Source organism: Salvia hispanica, chromosome 3 (genome assembly GCF_029641045.1).
Source record: "Salvia hispanica isolate PSC_SH4W2 chromosome 3, Shi_PSC_v1, whole genome shotgun sequence".
Classification (NCBI taxonomy): Eukaryota; Viridiplantae; Streptophyta; class Magnoliopsida; order Lamiales; family Lamiaceae; genus Salvia; species Salvia hispanica.
Genome location: NC_142694.1, coordinates 27,794,017 through 27,811,729, shown reverse-complemented (window position 1 = coordinate 27,811,729; position 17,713 = coordinate 27,794,017). Strand labels below are relative to the sequence as shown.

Below are 17,713 nucleotides of genomic sequence, written 5' to 3'. Positions count from 1 at the left end.
TAGAGACTTTGGAGGCTGGATCGAAGATCATATACCAATCAAGTTTATTAAATAGGCATTATATTAGCAATAAAACCCTCAAACTCATCTTCATTTTCTGACTTCAATTCCTTTTTTTTTCCTGTTACGTTAGCAATTTTTGTTTAACCCACTGACGGACCCAGGTGGGGTCGGGTGGGGTCGGCCGACCCCACCGCCGGTCAGTGAGTGCCTCTGAGATTATCCCAAAATCGGCCGGTGAGCCACGGCTGCTCCGGCTCCGACCCCGGCGCTATGTATTTTTTGTTGCCAAAGAAGAGAATTTGGAAGGGAATAGAGGGTAGAGATGGAGAAATAGGATAACCGAAGATGAAAATTTCTTGAAAAAATTGGAGAATGAGATGAAGAGGGCGTTGCGGCGCTGTTGTTTACTCATTACTGTATTTTAGAAAACCTAGGAAGCCTTTTTGGGAGAGTATTGATAAATGTGTTTTATATTTTCTTCTTTTTCTACTAATTTTTAGTATTTCTAATAATATAGTAGGAGTACTATGTTTTGTCGACGTATAGTGTATGTGAATTGAAAATATGTACAGTAAAATATTAGAAAAAAGTTTTAATTAGTACTATGACTCATTATAGATTTTATTTTAAGTTTAATTAATATTTGTAGTTAAATATAGCAGTAATATTTGTCGAATCACAAATAAAATTAAATGATACAATAAGAATTTAACAAATGCTCAATGAAAATAACAAAATTATAAAAATATGTAACATATCAAAAATTTGAAATAAAATACTTAAAAAAATAATTTTTTTTATTACAACGTAAACTATTTAATAGTATAAAGTTGTGTGATGTGATTTTAATATATTAAAAATATGAATATTCGTAGTAATTAATTATCATATTTAATAAAAAGATTATGCAATATTTAAATTATAATATATGTAATAGTTATTTAAATATTATATGTATTATTAATTATTTTTTCGACCCCATGGGTTCAGCTTTCTGGGTCCGTCATTGGTTTAACCAGAGTACTTGCAATAAGGTCAGCCTTATATATTTTCAATCACAACTTAAACAATCGATATTAATTTTTAAACTTTAAAAAAAACATAGATTAAAATATCAATACAAATTGAAAACATTGCAGTAAAAATAGTGTTACTTGATTAAAATTTCTATATTAAACTTCAATTGTTGCGCGTCTGAATTTTTCGATCAAATCTTGTTGGAGTTTAGCGTAATTACGTTCCTCGTGAAAGAGGAAATGGTAAAATGAGAAGAATGCAATATTATAGAAATCGATGTGGCCGCAAAATCCGGCCTGTAATAGGCAGCATTTTCAGCCATCGGGAGCGGCAGGCAGCCTAGGCTGCGACTGAAATAGGAGCGTCCGGAAAAAAGCACATGCAATAAGGCCGCGAAATGCTCTTAAGAACTATGTTTACTTTCTTTATAATCAACAAAATGCCTCCAATCCAATCTAAGAACTATGCTACTATATATTTTAAATATTTTTAATACTATAAATGTTATGATTTCAAAGTTAAAAATTAGGTATGTTCTTATCTTTGCTGATTTCATATTATTTATCAAATAGTATCGCGTAAGCATTCGACAATTAATATCATAACAAATATCGCGTAATTTAATTTAGTTCATTTTAACTAGTACCATCAATTTAATTACCAGACTGTATACCCATAATTTTAATATTTTTGGAATAATAAATCTCCTATTTATTTATACAAAGTTTTATTAGGAGTAGTAATGAGAGGTAGAGTACAGTCATAAACAGAATACGAATCTGATCATTGATTGAGAAAGAAAGTATTCTCATTTGGAATACCGAAAGCACATTTTGATCTAATTATTAAATTATTTATATTTTCTCCTTTTATATTTTATTGATATTAATGACAAATTGGGAACACTTGCACCTGCCGAAAGGAAACTACATATGCTTCAGTTTTTAGTTTTTTTTTTGCCCCCTATTTTAGTCTCTCTTTCTGATTTGTGTGGAAGTGCAAGCGACGGCAAACTAAATATCCACCCTAAATTAGGAATACTGTGGAAATATATTTAATAATTTTCCATTTCACAATTACTTAGCAGAAAGAAACGAATTCAATTTTCTATCTTAGTTTTCGTTTTATTTTAGTGTTATGATAAGGTCGATTTTGCAAGGATACATGCATTATTACTCAGTGACGTATTCAAGAATAATGATACAACAAATAATGCAAATAATTAGAGCGTCTTAAAACTTCAAAATTAGAACGACAAGATTGGGTGTAGTTATTATTTTAAAAATAGTGATTTTGAGGCAGTTGTATATATGCATATATGGTGTTATTATATGCAAACTATCCATTTAATTAGAGTATTTTGGAAGAAAAAAAAAAGAAGATAATTTGAGATTGTATATTTCTAAATTACCTCTTCAAAAAGGTAAATATAACTATTTTAGAGAAAAGAGAAGTCCAAGCAAAGAAGATAATTGAAAAATGAATAAAATTACTATAATTACCTTTTATGCGGAGAAGTAGCTCTTTGATATTGAAGAATGGATAATATCTTCTCAAATATTTTTTCTATTGGACATGAGTTTTTGTGAAGAAGAGTTAAATAAGTTAGTTATTTATCCTTTTCTCTCTTTTTACCTCCTCTTTTGGAGATCTCTTAGTGTATAACGATGATAAAAAGTGATCCATGGGATCTTTTGGAGATCTCTTAGTGTATAACGATGATAAAAAGTGATCCATGGGATCAAAAAAATTAAGATGGCCAAGATTATGTCCTACATATGTCATTATATTCAGCAATTTAGAATATTAAATATGATATTAGTCTTCTGATGTACTTAGCATTAGAGATTATATTAAAAGAAGTCATAATTATGGAGGTAAAATTAGGATTAGATTTTTTTTCTCCAAAATTACTCATTTTTTTCACCTAAGATCATTTTACAACTTCAATAAAACACTTCATTATAACATTTAATTTACTTTATCATAACATTGAATTAACATTATAACATGTAATGTATCTCATCACATCACACTATGAATATATCAACCACAAAATAATTAAGGATGGTTGATATCTGTCACCGATACAAATATACATTTACAAAAATCGGAATACACAGTTCGGATTGAATTAATTACTTCACTCCTAACAGTGCATTTACTGATTCACGTCATCATAACATTGACGTTACTTCACTGTCCTGACCTTGACAAAAAATACTTACCTATTACTACATTTTATGCAAATATCTTCATATGAAAATATTCAGTTAGGAATTTAATTATAAGGTATGTGAAAAAATAATTTAATTCAAAGGAATGATCAAGAATTGAATTTTTTTAAATATTTTTAGAATGTCAATTGCCGTTGCTTTATTTCTAATGTGTTCTCATTATCCTCCACCTCCAGCATTTATAAGACTTCATTTTTTTCAATTGACATTTATTAAATGGTATCAACTTTGTAGGCAGTTGCCGCAGTTCAATTATATCAGTTTTAATTTTTGTATAATTTGTGAACAACAGAGATGATTGGGACCTAGCTAAAAGATAAGAGGCATATTCATACATCAATTTTCAAGAACTTGAATTCGACTATATCAACAGAGAAGGAGATCAACCTAGAAAGTCATTCACATTTACATATTTGGAAATAAGCTTCATCGCAGGTTTAAAGAATTGACTAGGATGTGATGCAGTGATATGAATTCAGTTTAACAAATTGTGAATGGGGACTATGGTTGGACAGCTTTGACATAGATACAGATATGAAGGTATTGCTCTGGGTTCATCAAGTTTTTCACCACCCACCCAAACGGGATATCCAGCCTCGGCTCGATCCCCTGAATGCGGACTAGCTTGATTTCTGCACCATCTTTAAATAAACCTGTGTGTGCACTTAATGATTCCTCATTTTTCTGGGAGCCTCTTGAGCTGCCTCCATCTGATACTTCTCCACTTTCAGATTCCGGTGCCTGTGAGTCTACATCTACCGAGGCTTCCTCTGTAAACAGCATGGGCAATAGAGCTTTTATGGCATCATTCAAACTGAAGGCCTTCCCTGAGGAATCAAGACTTGAAATGTTAATAACTCATGCAAGCCAATGTACAAAACTTCCTCAAGAATAGTCTTATAGTATTAAATAAACTACACACTGAAGATTGCCAAATGAAACCAAGCACTGAGTCTTCCACTCGTTATTTGTGTGGTCTAGAGTTTAGATATTTCTCTATGCATATCAGCAAAACATATAAATGGATACTTTCACCTCAAGGAAGTGAAGTATAGACGCAGTGTAGATGCCAGTGACACATATAAGTTTTATACGAGTTAAGCCTATAGGTAATCCTCAATTCCCAAATAATTCTTTAGCACAACATGTGTTTGATCTATTCCCAAGGGCACAAGCTAATTCGCTGCTATATTTAACACACAGTCACAAATAGCAAAGCTAGCTCAATTAGCATCATTTACAATTTAAGAAAATGCTTTCAACTTTACCTTCACCGTGAATCTCAACAGGACAATTTATGTAATGAATATTTTCCCAGCTATCAACAATAGGGGCATCTTCTAATTCATCAACATCTTCGTTGATAGTCCGCACATACAATCGAACAGGAATTTTACCTGATGAAAGTGGCCAAGTTCAATACAGACAAGAATAAAAAGTGGCCAAGTGTAGGTTCACAAACAGAAAACGATAATACCAACCACCAATATAAATAACTTAACAATAAAACCTGATTGTTTGGTGTAATTGCAAGATCACAAGTTATACATCTGTATTTAAGTTTTGGGATATCATCAATCAATTGCGAGAGATAATTCTCCATTTTAATTTATCACATGCCAACCTTGATTATGCCTGTATCTATAGCTTGCCTTCCTGAATCTAACCCAGTCCAACTGTGAATTCTTATGGCCCAACCCCATATGATGCTCTAAAAAATAGGATTCTTTTTGGAGCTATACACTCATTTTGAGCTGAAAACTTACTAAAATGCAAAATCGCGTCGTATGCAAGTAAATGATCAAGTGTTGGGTATTGAAAATATCTTTTTTAATGCCTTCGAGATGTGAACACAAAATAGAACATCCTGATTGAACTTCTGAATCTCTTGAAGCTACAAGCATCATAATTTTCTGTATCTCACCTGATTTGGTTGTTCCAGTAGCTTCATTTTCAGAATTGGTTTGGCGAGAAGTGTTCAATTTGAGGGAAAAGTCATCTCCAACAATATCGAGTTTAAGTTTAGAATAAACCCGAAGGTATGCTTCAAGCTGGCCTGTCATAAAGTTAATGAAGTTTAGGATCATACATATATTTGAACTGTAACTCAGAGTAGAGTTTTAGAAGAAACCAACATTCCCACAAGATATAAACGAGGGAAAGACTTTCAACTGATAGAAACCTACTACTCAAATCACCATAGATCTGAAAATGAACAAGGGCGATACTATGCATCATAAGTAGGCCAGGACTCTGCATGTGTTAAGACTGGTAAAAGGGAATAACAAATCCATATTCAAGTCAAAAACAGGTGAATGTACCACAATATCATGCTAAATGTAAGGTTCTTATTTCTAAAAGATGACGAGAAACAGGTGAATGTTTAGCAAAAAGACAATGTTACTAATATTTACAATTAGGTTGCCTTAACTTTTGGTGGGAAAACCATAGTTCAAAGGAGCAACACTATCTAGGCAGTCCACAATTCCTAACACTCTGTTAAGGGTCAAATCACTAATGACCATTAGTTAAAATAAAACACCAGTTGCTAAATATACCAATAGATTGCTATCTCATTATTTATGAAGCCATAAACTTCTTCCCAACCCAATCAAAGCCGAAGATAATAGCATTTTCCATCTCATATAGATCCCTTGAGCTCATATAGTCATTCCTTTTCATTTTATCAGTAAGGACATCAAATACAGAACTGCTTTCTTGACTGACCTTCAATCTGATTACACTCACGTAAATTAGCAGGAATAAACAGGTTCTTTTTAGTTATGATACTTGTTAGGTTATAAATTCAATATCCAACAAAAATGTAGTAAGAATTTTAAAACATAAATGAGAAGAATCCAAAGATTTAGGGAAACAAGTATCAATCAAGTCACTTAAGAAATAGTAGCATACCATTCAAGACAGACCGCCAAAGTTCTGTTTGATCAGACTGAGACATATTCATAATATTCTTGCAGTTTCCATTGATTATATACGCTGCCTGTAGTTCACATAAGCCATTCAAGACAGATATTCAACATTCTCACTTTGAAAGTTCCATAATAAAAAAGATAGTAGGTACACAGAAATATTTAATGAAGGGAAAAAAGAATGAAGCTCAAAACCTAGACATTTAAACAACGAGAAAGTAGTATAGATTAGGAGATGGGAAAGCAACCAAAGCAGTATGTCTGCCCATTCTTACACTCATGAAGTTGGACCTTAATCCCGAACCCCAAAACAACTCGTGGCCAAAAGAGGAAAGCATCAGAGACTTTTTTTACTAAAGATAAAAGAAATTTTATTAGAAAAATGATAAATAGTTATAAAGGGATAAGATATCCACAGAAAAGTGGTAGCAGCTTAATTTAATAAAAATATCCGATTTCTTCTTCATGATTTCAAACAAAGAAAGGAAACCATCTATATAAGAAGATGAATTCTACAGTCAAGAATCAAGACCAAGGTTACACAAGTGTATAGGAATTTATACCTAACCTCTTTCAAGGCATTAATAAAGCTCCACTTTACACTGTCTTCTCCTTCGCAAGGGATCAACAGATTTGCTGGATACCCTCTAAAATGTATCTGCAAGAAGCTTTGATAGTATACTCAGTAAAGGTGACAAAAGCATATAAAGACAAATAGAATACATATATTGTTTTGAGGTCTCAGAATTTGGGTCTGGGACTCAGATTATTTCTATTGATATAAAATGCAGGGATGCAAAAAATTGATTCCGAAAGTGCAATCTGTTGGTTTAGTGTTCTATAAGATATAAATATTACACCAATTTATAAGAGTCATGGCGAAAAGGCACAGAGACATTCGCTATATTACAAAACATTTTAATTTTTCCATTTCTTTATCCAGCAAACAATATATATTTGCCTTTTCAAGTTCAAAAACATGACAATATCATTCTTTCAGCATGTATATAATTACTGATATTCAAAAGATTCTATAAATGACTACCTTTTGTGAAGAGAACTTTTGAGACTGTATGAAATTATGTTTGGAACACATTTGGGAAATAGGAGTACTAGATAATTTAGCAAGACACTGAGTTTATCAAATAGAACAATTAAGCAGTCCACATCAAATAAATTACTTTCAACAATTGCATTTTAGAATTAGGAAAGCAGCGGGCATAAACATAAGATTTTAGACAAAATACAGCTTTGTCTCAATCTACTAGTCTGACATAAAATCCCATGCCATATATGATATGACTAATTTACCAGTACTGGTTTTACAAATCATAGTATGAGTCCAGAGTAAGCTAAAGAAAGATCATACAGTCAAGTTCCAAGGTCTCTCTGGTTCTGAGCAGAGAAGATCAAAAAGCGTCCCAGTAGGAATATACCTGCCATTGATGCAAACATAATCAAGACAATAAAATCAGAAGAAAAATTATCAAATTACTACATAGTAAGATCCAATTTTTTTTCTCATGTTAGTGTATTATATAGGACGGAATTCATATTTTCACCACACTGCGATTAAATGGGAGTTATCAAAATAGAAAAAGAAAAGCAAAAAACTAAAGAACTACACCTAGTTAATGCAATCAATAAATGGACAACAATTTAGCCAGTTCTTTAGCATTGCCAACTGCTGCATCTACTAAAATTTTTTTGAGACTTTTCCAAGTTCAGTAAATTCCCCTAACAACATGTGCATGCAATGTGTGATCAAGCATGTAATATCTAGAAAAACTATAAGCAGCAGTATAGTAGTATTACAAAATCTAGCATTTGCATATAGGTCAAGTCAAACCGCCTATAACATACCATTTCAGCGGCAAGCCTTTATACTCAAACCACACAGTGTCAACACCAGGAGGTAGAGAACTGCTAAAGAATGGCTTGATCTGTGGCACTAACAGCGGCAAATAGCCCACACGAGGGGCCAATATCTATAATCCAATATAAAAAGAATGTCAAAATTCAACAATCGTCCATTCACAAATACATCACATACAGAAGCAGCAGTACCTACTAAAACACAATTAATCAAACAATCGAAAACCCTAGATTGGAAAAAAAAAAAAAAACACGCGGCAACACAGAAAAACCCCAAACCCACGCCAATGATGCGTAAAAGGACAACATAAATCTCAGAGTTGTTACATAAAAGTCAAATATGATGAAAATCAACAAAGAGGATTACCAAAGCAGGGGGAGGGGGAGGAAGTGTAGTGACTTCGGATTCGTGGAGATGAATCTGAAGCGGTATCGCGCCGCCCCACACATACTGCTGCGCCTCCGTTCCTGCGCCTTTGCTGCCCGATATCATTCCTCTTTCAGCGAATGAATTGGATTTCGCAAATCGGGTGTCGCAGATCTCTTTTCTCTTTTCTTCTTACTTTCACCACTGAATTTGCGACAGTCCTGAAGTCGAAAGAGTGAAGAAACAGTTTTTCCCCTTTTTTTAATTAGATATTTCACCATTGAATATAATTATTTTTCACTCAAGCCCCTAATCCTTGGGTATTTTGCAGTAAGCTCCCTTAATGCTTATGTTCACCCTTTGTTTTGGCGCCAAAATCACTTTTTTTTACCCTTAACTCCTTCTAGATCCGCCCACATCAGTAGACGATCTTTAGACCATCTTCAACCATCTTTTAAAAATGAGTTTTGATGTAGAAATTTTCTCTAATCATATAACAAATTCAAATTCATTTTTTGTATTTTTTGTGAAACAATATCGAATATTGTATTACTGCAAAAATTTTGTGAGACAAAAACTCAAAAATGGTGTAAATATTGAATTTGGAGTAAACCTACTTTTGTTGTGACGTATAATAAAAAATTGATTTGAGTTTGGTGTAAATGGTTGGAGATGGTCTTCGTAAATACTCACTTCGTCCTATTCAAGATATCCACATTTTCTTTTAGTTTATCTCATTTAAGATGTCTATTTTCTATATTTATAAATAAATCTCTCTCTTCTTTCTCCTCATTAAAATACTCCCTCTATCTCACAATAAGAGTCCTAATTTGCATTTTCATTCGTCCCACTATAAGAGTCTTATTTCACTTTTAGTATAAATGGTAAGTAGACCTCACATTGCACCAACTTATTTTATTCACATTTTATTATAAAACTAATATATATACAGGGGTGAGTTATGGAGACACTAATTTTAGAATTACAACGTACCACTAACCTCGTTCTGCCATGTGACACGTTATCCAACAATATTATGGATGTATCCTGCAATATTCATTAGTAGGCGTTTTAGATGGATTTACAGATTGTATGATGGTAATAGGTGGATTACAGTGTAGATTGTTGAGTATTGCATTATTGTCTATAATGCAAAAAAAAAAAAAAAACAGTATACATAAGCAATCGGTCTATATATATAATGCAAATTAAACATTCTATGTCTATAATGTAGGGATGTCAATGTAGCCCGCAACCCGTGGGCTAGCCCAAATAGCCCGCCAAATTTATAGGATTAGGGTTGGAAATTTCTAGCCTGATAAAATCAAAACCCGATTAAATCGCAACCCGTTAGGGCAAGACCCGAAAACCCGAGGGGCTGGCCCGAAAACCCGATAAAATTTCTATCATTCTATTTTTTTTACTCCTAATTTAACACTTAATTGATTAATTTTAACTAAAAAATAACATTCAATTTTATATTAAATATAAAAAACTATATATTGAATTTTTATTAATATAATAATTGATAAATAAATTAAAAACTTCAAATTCACTAAAAAAGTATTTAAATTTCGTAAACATTCATTAAAATTCCACGATATATCTCAAATATATCATAATTCAATTTTATATTGTATGAATATTAGTAATTTTAATTATTATTTATTGGATTGATCGCGTGTTAATATTATCGGGAGCAATCCAATTAACCCGCTGAGCTAGCCCGAAACCAGAACTTTTAGGGTTAGGTTTGAACTTTTATAACCCAAAAGAAATCGCAACCCGATTAGCCCGCACTCGAGACCCGCAACCCGATGGGCCGGCCCGATTGACATCCCAAGTATAATGCAATACTCAACAATCTATACTAGAATCCACCTATTAGTATCATGCAATCTGTAAAACGCCTACTAATGAATATTGCAGGATACGTCCCTAATATTGCACCTGCCACGTGGCAGGACGAGGTTGGCGATACGTTGTCACTTTAAGATGGGTTGTTATCTTAATACATCCCTAGAGGTGTGATGCACTTTTTATTAGCACTAAAAATACCTGCAAGTATACATGGTAGATCTAGTGTAGCTAAAGGTCAGTACCGGGATATCGAACACAGGGAATAAATTTACAAACTGTCTACCACATATTCAGTCTCAAATACTATTTGGACACAAAGTTGAGATTTGATTAAACTAAGTAAAACAAAAAATAAAAGCAAGTAAAGAAAGCAATTAAATGAAAACAGTGAAACAGCTTCGCAGTTTGCAGATAACTTGGTTTAATTCTTCTACATAGTAGATTGGTCGTGAACGACGTTCACAGAAGGTGACGCACTCGGTTCTTTGTAGAAGAGAAATAGAATTTCACAACCTAGATAGACTTTGGCTACCTATCGTGAAAGGTTGCAGTGTTAGCCCGCATGTTTCCTTACCTAAGGAAATAAACGACACTGGTGTGGTATAGCACTGAAGGATCTAACAGTGAGATAAGTCTTTCTTGCTATTTACTGAAAGACGAGGTCTCGGTGATTGTTATTCCTTAATCATTTTTGACATAACATTGAGCACACGATATTGATTATGCACTACTTTGATTAATCAAATGTGCGGATTTTTCGCAATCCAAAAATCCTGATATCTTGGGTAGTGGTGATCAATGTCTAGAGGTGCTAGTATTGTTATTGCAATGAATCGTGTGCTGGGTGAGTCCAGTTTGATAATATCCTCAAGAGGTGTTCGAAAAAGGTTTAATTATTTAGAAACCCGGTCGGTTGGAATTTATTCCAAAATAATAAATAAAGATTTTGAACTAGACAACTCTTGAAAAAAAATATTAATTAATTAAAGTCAAATAGCAGACTTAAATTAATTAATGGATATTTATATCTTAAACACAAGAAATAATAAATTATAGTGGTAAAGCCCAGATTATTCGTAATTTGGGATTGGACGGGCAGTCAATATTATTTTACTGTAGTGGCTGATAATAATATTTTGTCGGACTTGTGTTAAATTGGGGCTCAATTTAATTAGTAAAAGTCTAACAGGTTTGGCTCAAGTCCAACCTCCATGAACCTAATCTGGCCCATAATAACTCTATATAAAAGGAGATTAGAAAAGAGATTAATTTTAATTTTAATCATTAATTTTCCTACTCCCCTGTGGGAGTGGACGAAAAATTGGTTTTTGAGAAAATTGGTTTTCTGTCTTCTTTTTAGTAAAGCCCTTTTCGATTCTGACAAGCTTTGCCCACCCAAAGGTCAGATTCTGGGTTCGGGATACAGATTAGAAGATTCGTGGCTGAGTACGAAGATCTTCATATGGAGAAGGCGCAAGCAATCGTCGATTCTTCGAAGATTCTGTTCGGTAATCCTAAACCGTAGAATATCATGAATTAAGGTTTTAATTCCTTAAGCATGATTTATGTGCGTTCTTGTATGCAATTGATTGTTTAACATGTAGTTAATTAATCATACAATCGGTCAAATAGATCTGTAGATATGATTTATTTGTTTATGCGTGATTTCTCTTGAATTGTGACAAATCAAAAAGGAAAGTAGGTCATCTTCATTGGGAAGGAGGGAATGCCTTTTTTCCTCTTTACTTACTTCACCTAACAAGTGATGTGAATCAAATAGTAGTTCTTTATTGTATTACTTTAACACACATTTTTAGGTGAAAAATGGACAAATTTTGATATATTATAGGACTAAAGACCAAGCTATAAGAGAGAGAAGAGGAAAAAAAACAAAGGTCCAAATCTGATCAGTAATTAGCCTTTCAAGATTAATTTAAAATGATTCTACAAGTCCACCATTGCATTCACTTTTAAAAGATATTCGCATGGATACCTCGCACACCTCAATCGGAGCCCGGTAGAAGAAGATACGACTATTTTACTAAGACTGCGCAATGTAGTGAAAAACGCGTGACCGTGTCGAGAGTCAGACAAAACGCCCGACCCGGCGTTTTGCACTGTGCAGATCGCCCGACCGGGCAAATGGTACTGGGCCTGTTTTTTCAGCCCTAACTATTTAAATAGCTAGGGCACAACTTCCAATGCATCTTTTGCCTGTTGGACATGATTTTTAGAGAGAGAAAGAGGCTTGGAGTCCATTTTTGGGAGGAAGAAGAATAAGCTTGAGGCTAATTCTTCCCTAATCTTGCTCATATGGTAGCATTTATTTGTTTTCTTGTACTGTTGCCCACTATGAATGGCTAGATTTTAGGGATTACTCCTAGTTAGTAAATATGAATCTATGATTGTGTTTTTATTAATTTCCATGTTTTAGTTCTTGTCTATGTGCTTATTTTTAATTCGTGTTGAGTTTTTCTAGGAAACTTAATCCAGTAATGGCCTTAACTTCAATGCCTCTTTAACTTTGGAGTAGGGAGCTAACATAGATTAGGAACCCTAGGCTAAAATTGATCAGGGGATAGTCAGGGGTGGATCTTGTGTGTTGAACGTTCTTAGAAGCCAATCCCGAGCTTACTATGCGACTGTTGGAGTGAGGGGTTGGTGAGTAGAGTCTAGGAGACGTGATCATCTTATCCTAGATGTAAAATTCTACGATCAGTGGTCAGCTGCGTGAGAGCATAAAATCAACATGATCCCGATAAATAATGGAAAGTAATTAGACTTTAGTGAACAAGCAACCCGAAACAAGCTAGGAGTAGTCTTCCCTTTTTATCGTGATTCCCTTATGTTTTTTCTTCTCGTTTCGTCCTTCACTCGTCTCTTGATCACAAATCCAAAATTAAACTATTTTACTGCTTTTTAGTTAGGTTTACTAGTTTTAGCAATTAATCCCCTCCTTGTGGGTTCGACACCTTTTATACTGTATTGCACGTCTGTATACTTGCAAGGGTAGTATTTTTAGGGATTTATTACTTGTTTTGTGTACTTAAATTGCACCCTGAAAATCACAACAACAACTCATAAACTTTCGTGCCACATAAGAATGTGGATATCTTGAATGGAACAGAGGGAGTATTTATGAGTGAATATATGCACTTAAACGTGCTAATATATTTATGTGATATTGAGAGTTGTGAACTTGAGAAATGATATATACTGACTTTCGAATAAAATAAAAAGGTTAGAGATAATATTATGCAAAAAATAACAACCAAAAAGACACCAAAACCATATACTAGAAAAAGATCACCTCAAATATTACAAAATACCAACTTAATAATAATATATGTAAAATAGGAAAAAAAAAATAGAAAAAATTAGAAAGAGATAGTTGTCATAGAAATTTGCATATCTCCAACTTTAGTAAAGACACCCAAATTCGGAAAGTCAATCTAGTCAAGTCAGCAGATTTCGGGACAATTTTATTTGAGGTGCAGATTAATCGGGTGCGGACTACTAGAGTTGTGATTTTTTAGGATTATAAATATCCAATCCTAATCCTAAATGTTCAGGTTTTGGGCTAGCCCAATAGTAGGGGTGAGCAAAAAAACCGAAAATCGAATATCCGAACCAAACCAAACCGAAATTTCAAAATTTGGTTCGGTTCGATTTTGAAAATTTAAAAATTTTGGTTTTTCGGTTCGGTTCGGAGGACAAAAAAACCGAAAAATCGTATTTATTTTAATATAATATTATACCCCACATATTATTTAATTGTAACTAAATATAGAATCCTAAAAACAAACCCTACTTTATTTCTGCCTCACTCACGCCACCTCCTTCCCTATTTTCTAAACCTAATCTCTCCACCTCCACTCCAAGCTGCCACCAGTTGTGTTGTCCACCACGCCCTCCAGCGACCAGCCATCCACGTTGATCGCCGTCGCCTCCAGAAGACCCACGACAGCTCCAGCCCGTCGCTCCTCCACCCTTCCACCCACGTTGTCGCCCCTCCATGCCGTCATCCATTCACGCCTTCAGTTCCAGATTCACGCCATCGTCTCCAGCCTTACACCCATCTACGACACGCCTCGAGAAGAAGATGTTCATTGTATGTATTTATGTTTTTGTATTTGATGAAATTGAATGTTCATTGTAATGTAAAATTGTATGATTGTTGTTTGATAGGAAATTAGGAATTGTATTTCATTGTAATGTAAAATGCTACTCCCTCCGTTCCCTCATAGTTGAGGCGGAACTTTTCGGCACAGAGTTTAAGAAATGAATGTTGAGTGTGTTAAATAAATAGATAAAAAAGTAAGAAAGAGAAAAAGGTAGAGAGAATAAAGTAAAAAGTGAATAAAGTAGAGAGAATAAAGTAAGAGAGAGTAAAGTAAGAGAGAGGAAAAAATTACTATAAATGGAAATGACTCAACTATGAGGGAACTTCCCGAAATGGAAAAATGACTCAACTATGAAGGAACGGAGGGAGTACGATTTTTCGATTTCATCATTTCAATTATACAAATGTTGTGTAAAATTGTATGTTATGAAAAATTGTATGATTGCACTTTGATTTTTCCGTTTTTCATCATTTTGGTTTTTCGGTTTATTCGGATTTTTTAGTTCGGTTTTTTGGTTTTTTATATAATTTCGATTTTTCGGTTTAATTCGGTTTTTTAAGTTCGGTTTTCGGTTTTTCGAGTTTCGGTTTCGGTTCGATTTTGATTTTAGCCTAAATTCGGTTTTTCGGGTTCGGTTCGGTTTGGGTGAAAAACCGAACCGAAACCCGAATGCACACCCCTACCCAACAGGCTAATCGGACTGCTACCGATTAAATAACGCGTGGTCATTCCAATATATAATGATGGAAATTAGTCATATTTATAGAATGTAAAACATTTAATATTAATAATTTTGAAAAAATTTAAACCATATTTTAGAAATTAGAATATTTTTTATAGTTAATTCGACTTCTTAAGTTATTTATTATATATAACTTCCAACTTCCCTCCATTTTCCGATGTGGGATGGGTTTACACCCAACAAACCTCCACTCATACCTAGACCACATCGGGAATACAGTCGACTCGAACATGAGACTTTTCAACGAGTCGCTGAATGTACACTCAGCGACTCGTTGAGATTGGAGTTTCCAGCAAGTTATTGGATATACACCCATCATCTCGTTGGGATTGACGCCCAATTTAGAAAATAGTAGCTGAGTGGTTTTTCGAAGTTTTTCTGTGGGAAAAAGATAAATATCATACTTTGATCACGTGAGATAGGGAGAAAAAGAGAGGAGAAAAAGATAGATTGAGTAGGAGAAGAAGAATGAAGTAATTCCGACGATCCAAGTCAAAGCCACTGTTCCATTCCAAGAGGGCATGACACCTAAGCTTTTTGTTGTACTTTCTGTTATGTATTTAGATTAAATTCTCCATTGTTGATCCTAACATGTAGTGAATGTTTTAGGGATATTTGTGTTATTATCAATACATTTGCTATCGTCTTGGCTTAGTTTGTGAATCCTTGTTTTACGTTATCATTTTAATGATGTTTCTTTGTAATCTTTCCTATTGTCCCTTTAACATAGGTTTAGATGAAAACATAATCTAGAGATGTTCAGATGATAGAATAATATTCCATCCGTCCCCTAAAAATAGGAATATTTAAAATGGCATGGGTTCAGATGGTCCTTATTAGAGAGAAAAAAAATTCCAAAATAGAATGTTTCTATTTTTGGGGGACGGACCTAAAAGGAAATAGTTTCTATCTTTAGGGGACGAGGGAGTAGTGGATTAGTTGAAATAATTGAACAGTAATTGATTTTAATTGCTTCGCGCTTCCGCATGAATTAAAATCAGGGAAGATAGACTCAAAGATAAGTGTTCAACTATTTGAGAGTTTGCACCCATGTAAGCATGTTCAGTGTTAGCACAAGGAAGCATTTCTCACATCTCGATCATGTTGTATAAGTTGAGAACATATAAATCTCATCCACTTCATTCACCTACTGTTTGGGATTGATGCACTTTTTATTAGAACTAAATAAATCTGCAAGTATACAAAGTAGATCTAGTAAAGCCAAAGGTCAGTACTAGACATCGATCACGGAAAAAACTATCACAGACTATCTATCTTGTACTAAGCTTCTTTCACTATTTAGAAAAACGAAATGTTTTGATTTTGAAAACTAAAAACTTGTAAAAATAAAGAAAGCAAGTACGTAGTTCCAGAGAAATCACAAAGATAACACCGATGAGATAAGGGAATTCCAGGAATGTGCTTTTGAAGTTATGGTTTATACAAGTTCCAATTACAACACCCTAGCACAGTTCATACTTAACTAGAACTAGTTACATAAATATTGCCCTTGCAGCACAAAGTAGATCACATACACTAGGGGCGTCAATCCTAGATTTGTAATTCCCAAAAGCACCTAAGACTCATATTGTTCTTGCTCTCAATTAAAAGTACCATTTTAATGGGACTTAATTGTAGCATCAGCTAAGCTCTTCTAAGAAGCAAACCTACTTTCACGATTATGTTGCAAGTCAATAAATCATCGTAGAATGTGTCACTCAAACATGAACAAAACATATATATTAAATAAACAGGAACGGTATAAACCAAAGTCGTTACTAACACATCCCTATAATTCTATGAATTTAGCTACTCATAATGAAATAATCTAAACCCATAGTTTGTAGGGAAAACATAGAAACCATAAGTACTAAGATAATAAAACGCAAATGTTGAATCTCGTAGCCCTGATCTTCTCTTGAATCCACGCTTCAAACTCCTTAAACGATGATGAACAGTGGAAGGAACTCTCAAATATTATGCAAAAAAATGTCTCTTTGATGAAACTTTGAGGGGTTATTTATAGCCTCTAAGTCGTGTGCAATAATAAGAAAAATCTTCAGCATAGCATGGTAAGTCTTGAAGAGAAAATAGGGCAATTTATGTGCACTGTGTTTTCCCAGTGAGCAGCTGCACAATATTCAGCGGTCGCTGGCCATCATTCTGTAGCTTCTGGATCTAAATCAGTAGTCGTTGCGCACACTCCAACGGTCGCTAGGCGTGTTCTTCTTTTCAGCTCTATTTTCCAAAGCGGACCGCTACAGGGGCAGCGGTCTCTGGCTAAGCTCCAGCTGACCGCTGGCTAGTTCGAAAACTCCAGATTTCCAACATCGACTTTTTGTTATCTTTTTAGGCTATATTTTGCACATTTCTCACAAAACATGTCAAAATACCAAAATAGATAAAAGATGCAAATAATAGACATGTAATGCAACTTTGACACTCAAAACAAACCAAATAATGACCTTAAAACAACAAATCCGAGCTTATCAGAGAGCAACAATATCTCATCTTAGTTTTTAGTTTTTACTTTAAGTTTAAATTGTGTTTGACTTTGT

The 17,713-nt window shown here is 33.9% G+C and overlaps 1 protein-coding gene across 1 annotated transcript; it reads right to left on the bottom strand.

The window, feature by feature from the left end:
• Window positions 1-3,567: 3,567 nt before the first annotated feature.
• APG5 (autophagy protein Apg5 family) lies at window positions 3,568-8,670 on the bottom strand. Its single transcript, XM_048118071.2, has 8 exons — window positions 8,430-8,670; window positions 8,051-8,175; window positions 7,557-7,623; window positions 6,756-6,845; window positions 6,171-6,258; window positions 5,182-5,313; window positions 4,526-4,654; window positions 3,568-4,084 (listed from the first exon to the last, which is right to left on the bottom strand). The coding sequence occupies exons 1-8, from the start codon at window positions 8,553-8,555 to the stop codon at window positions 3,759-3,761; spliced, it is 1,083 nt and encodes a 360-aa protein (XP_047974028.1). The 5' UTR covers window positions 8,556-8,670; the 3' UTR covers window positions 3,568-3,758.
• Window positions 8,671-17,713: the final 9,043 nt, after the last annotated feature.

Coding starts and splice junctions, on each gene's coding strand:
- APG5 (XM_048118071.2), bottom strand. CDS start 8,555: ATGATATCGGGCAGCAAAGGCGCAGGAACGGAGGCGCAGCAGTATGTG. Junction 8,176..8,429: donor CTCCCCCTCCCCCTGCTTTG/GTAATCCTCTTT, acceptor ATTGGATTATAG/ATATTGGCCCCTCGTGTGGG. Junction 4,085..4,525: donor TGTTGAGATTCACGGTGAAG/GTAAAGTTGAAA, acceptor TTGATTCCTCAG/GGAAGGCCTTCAGTTTGAAT.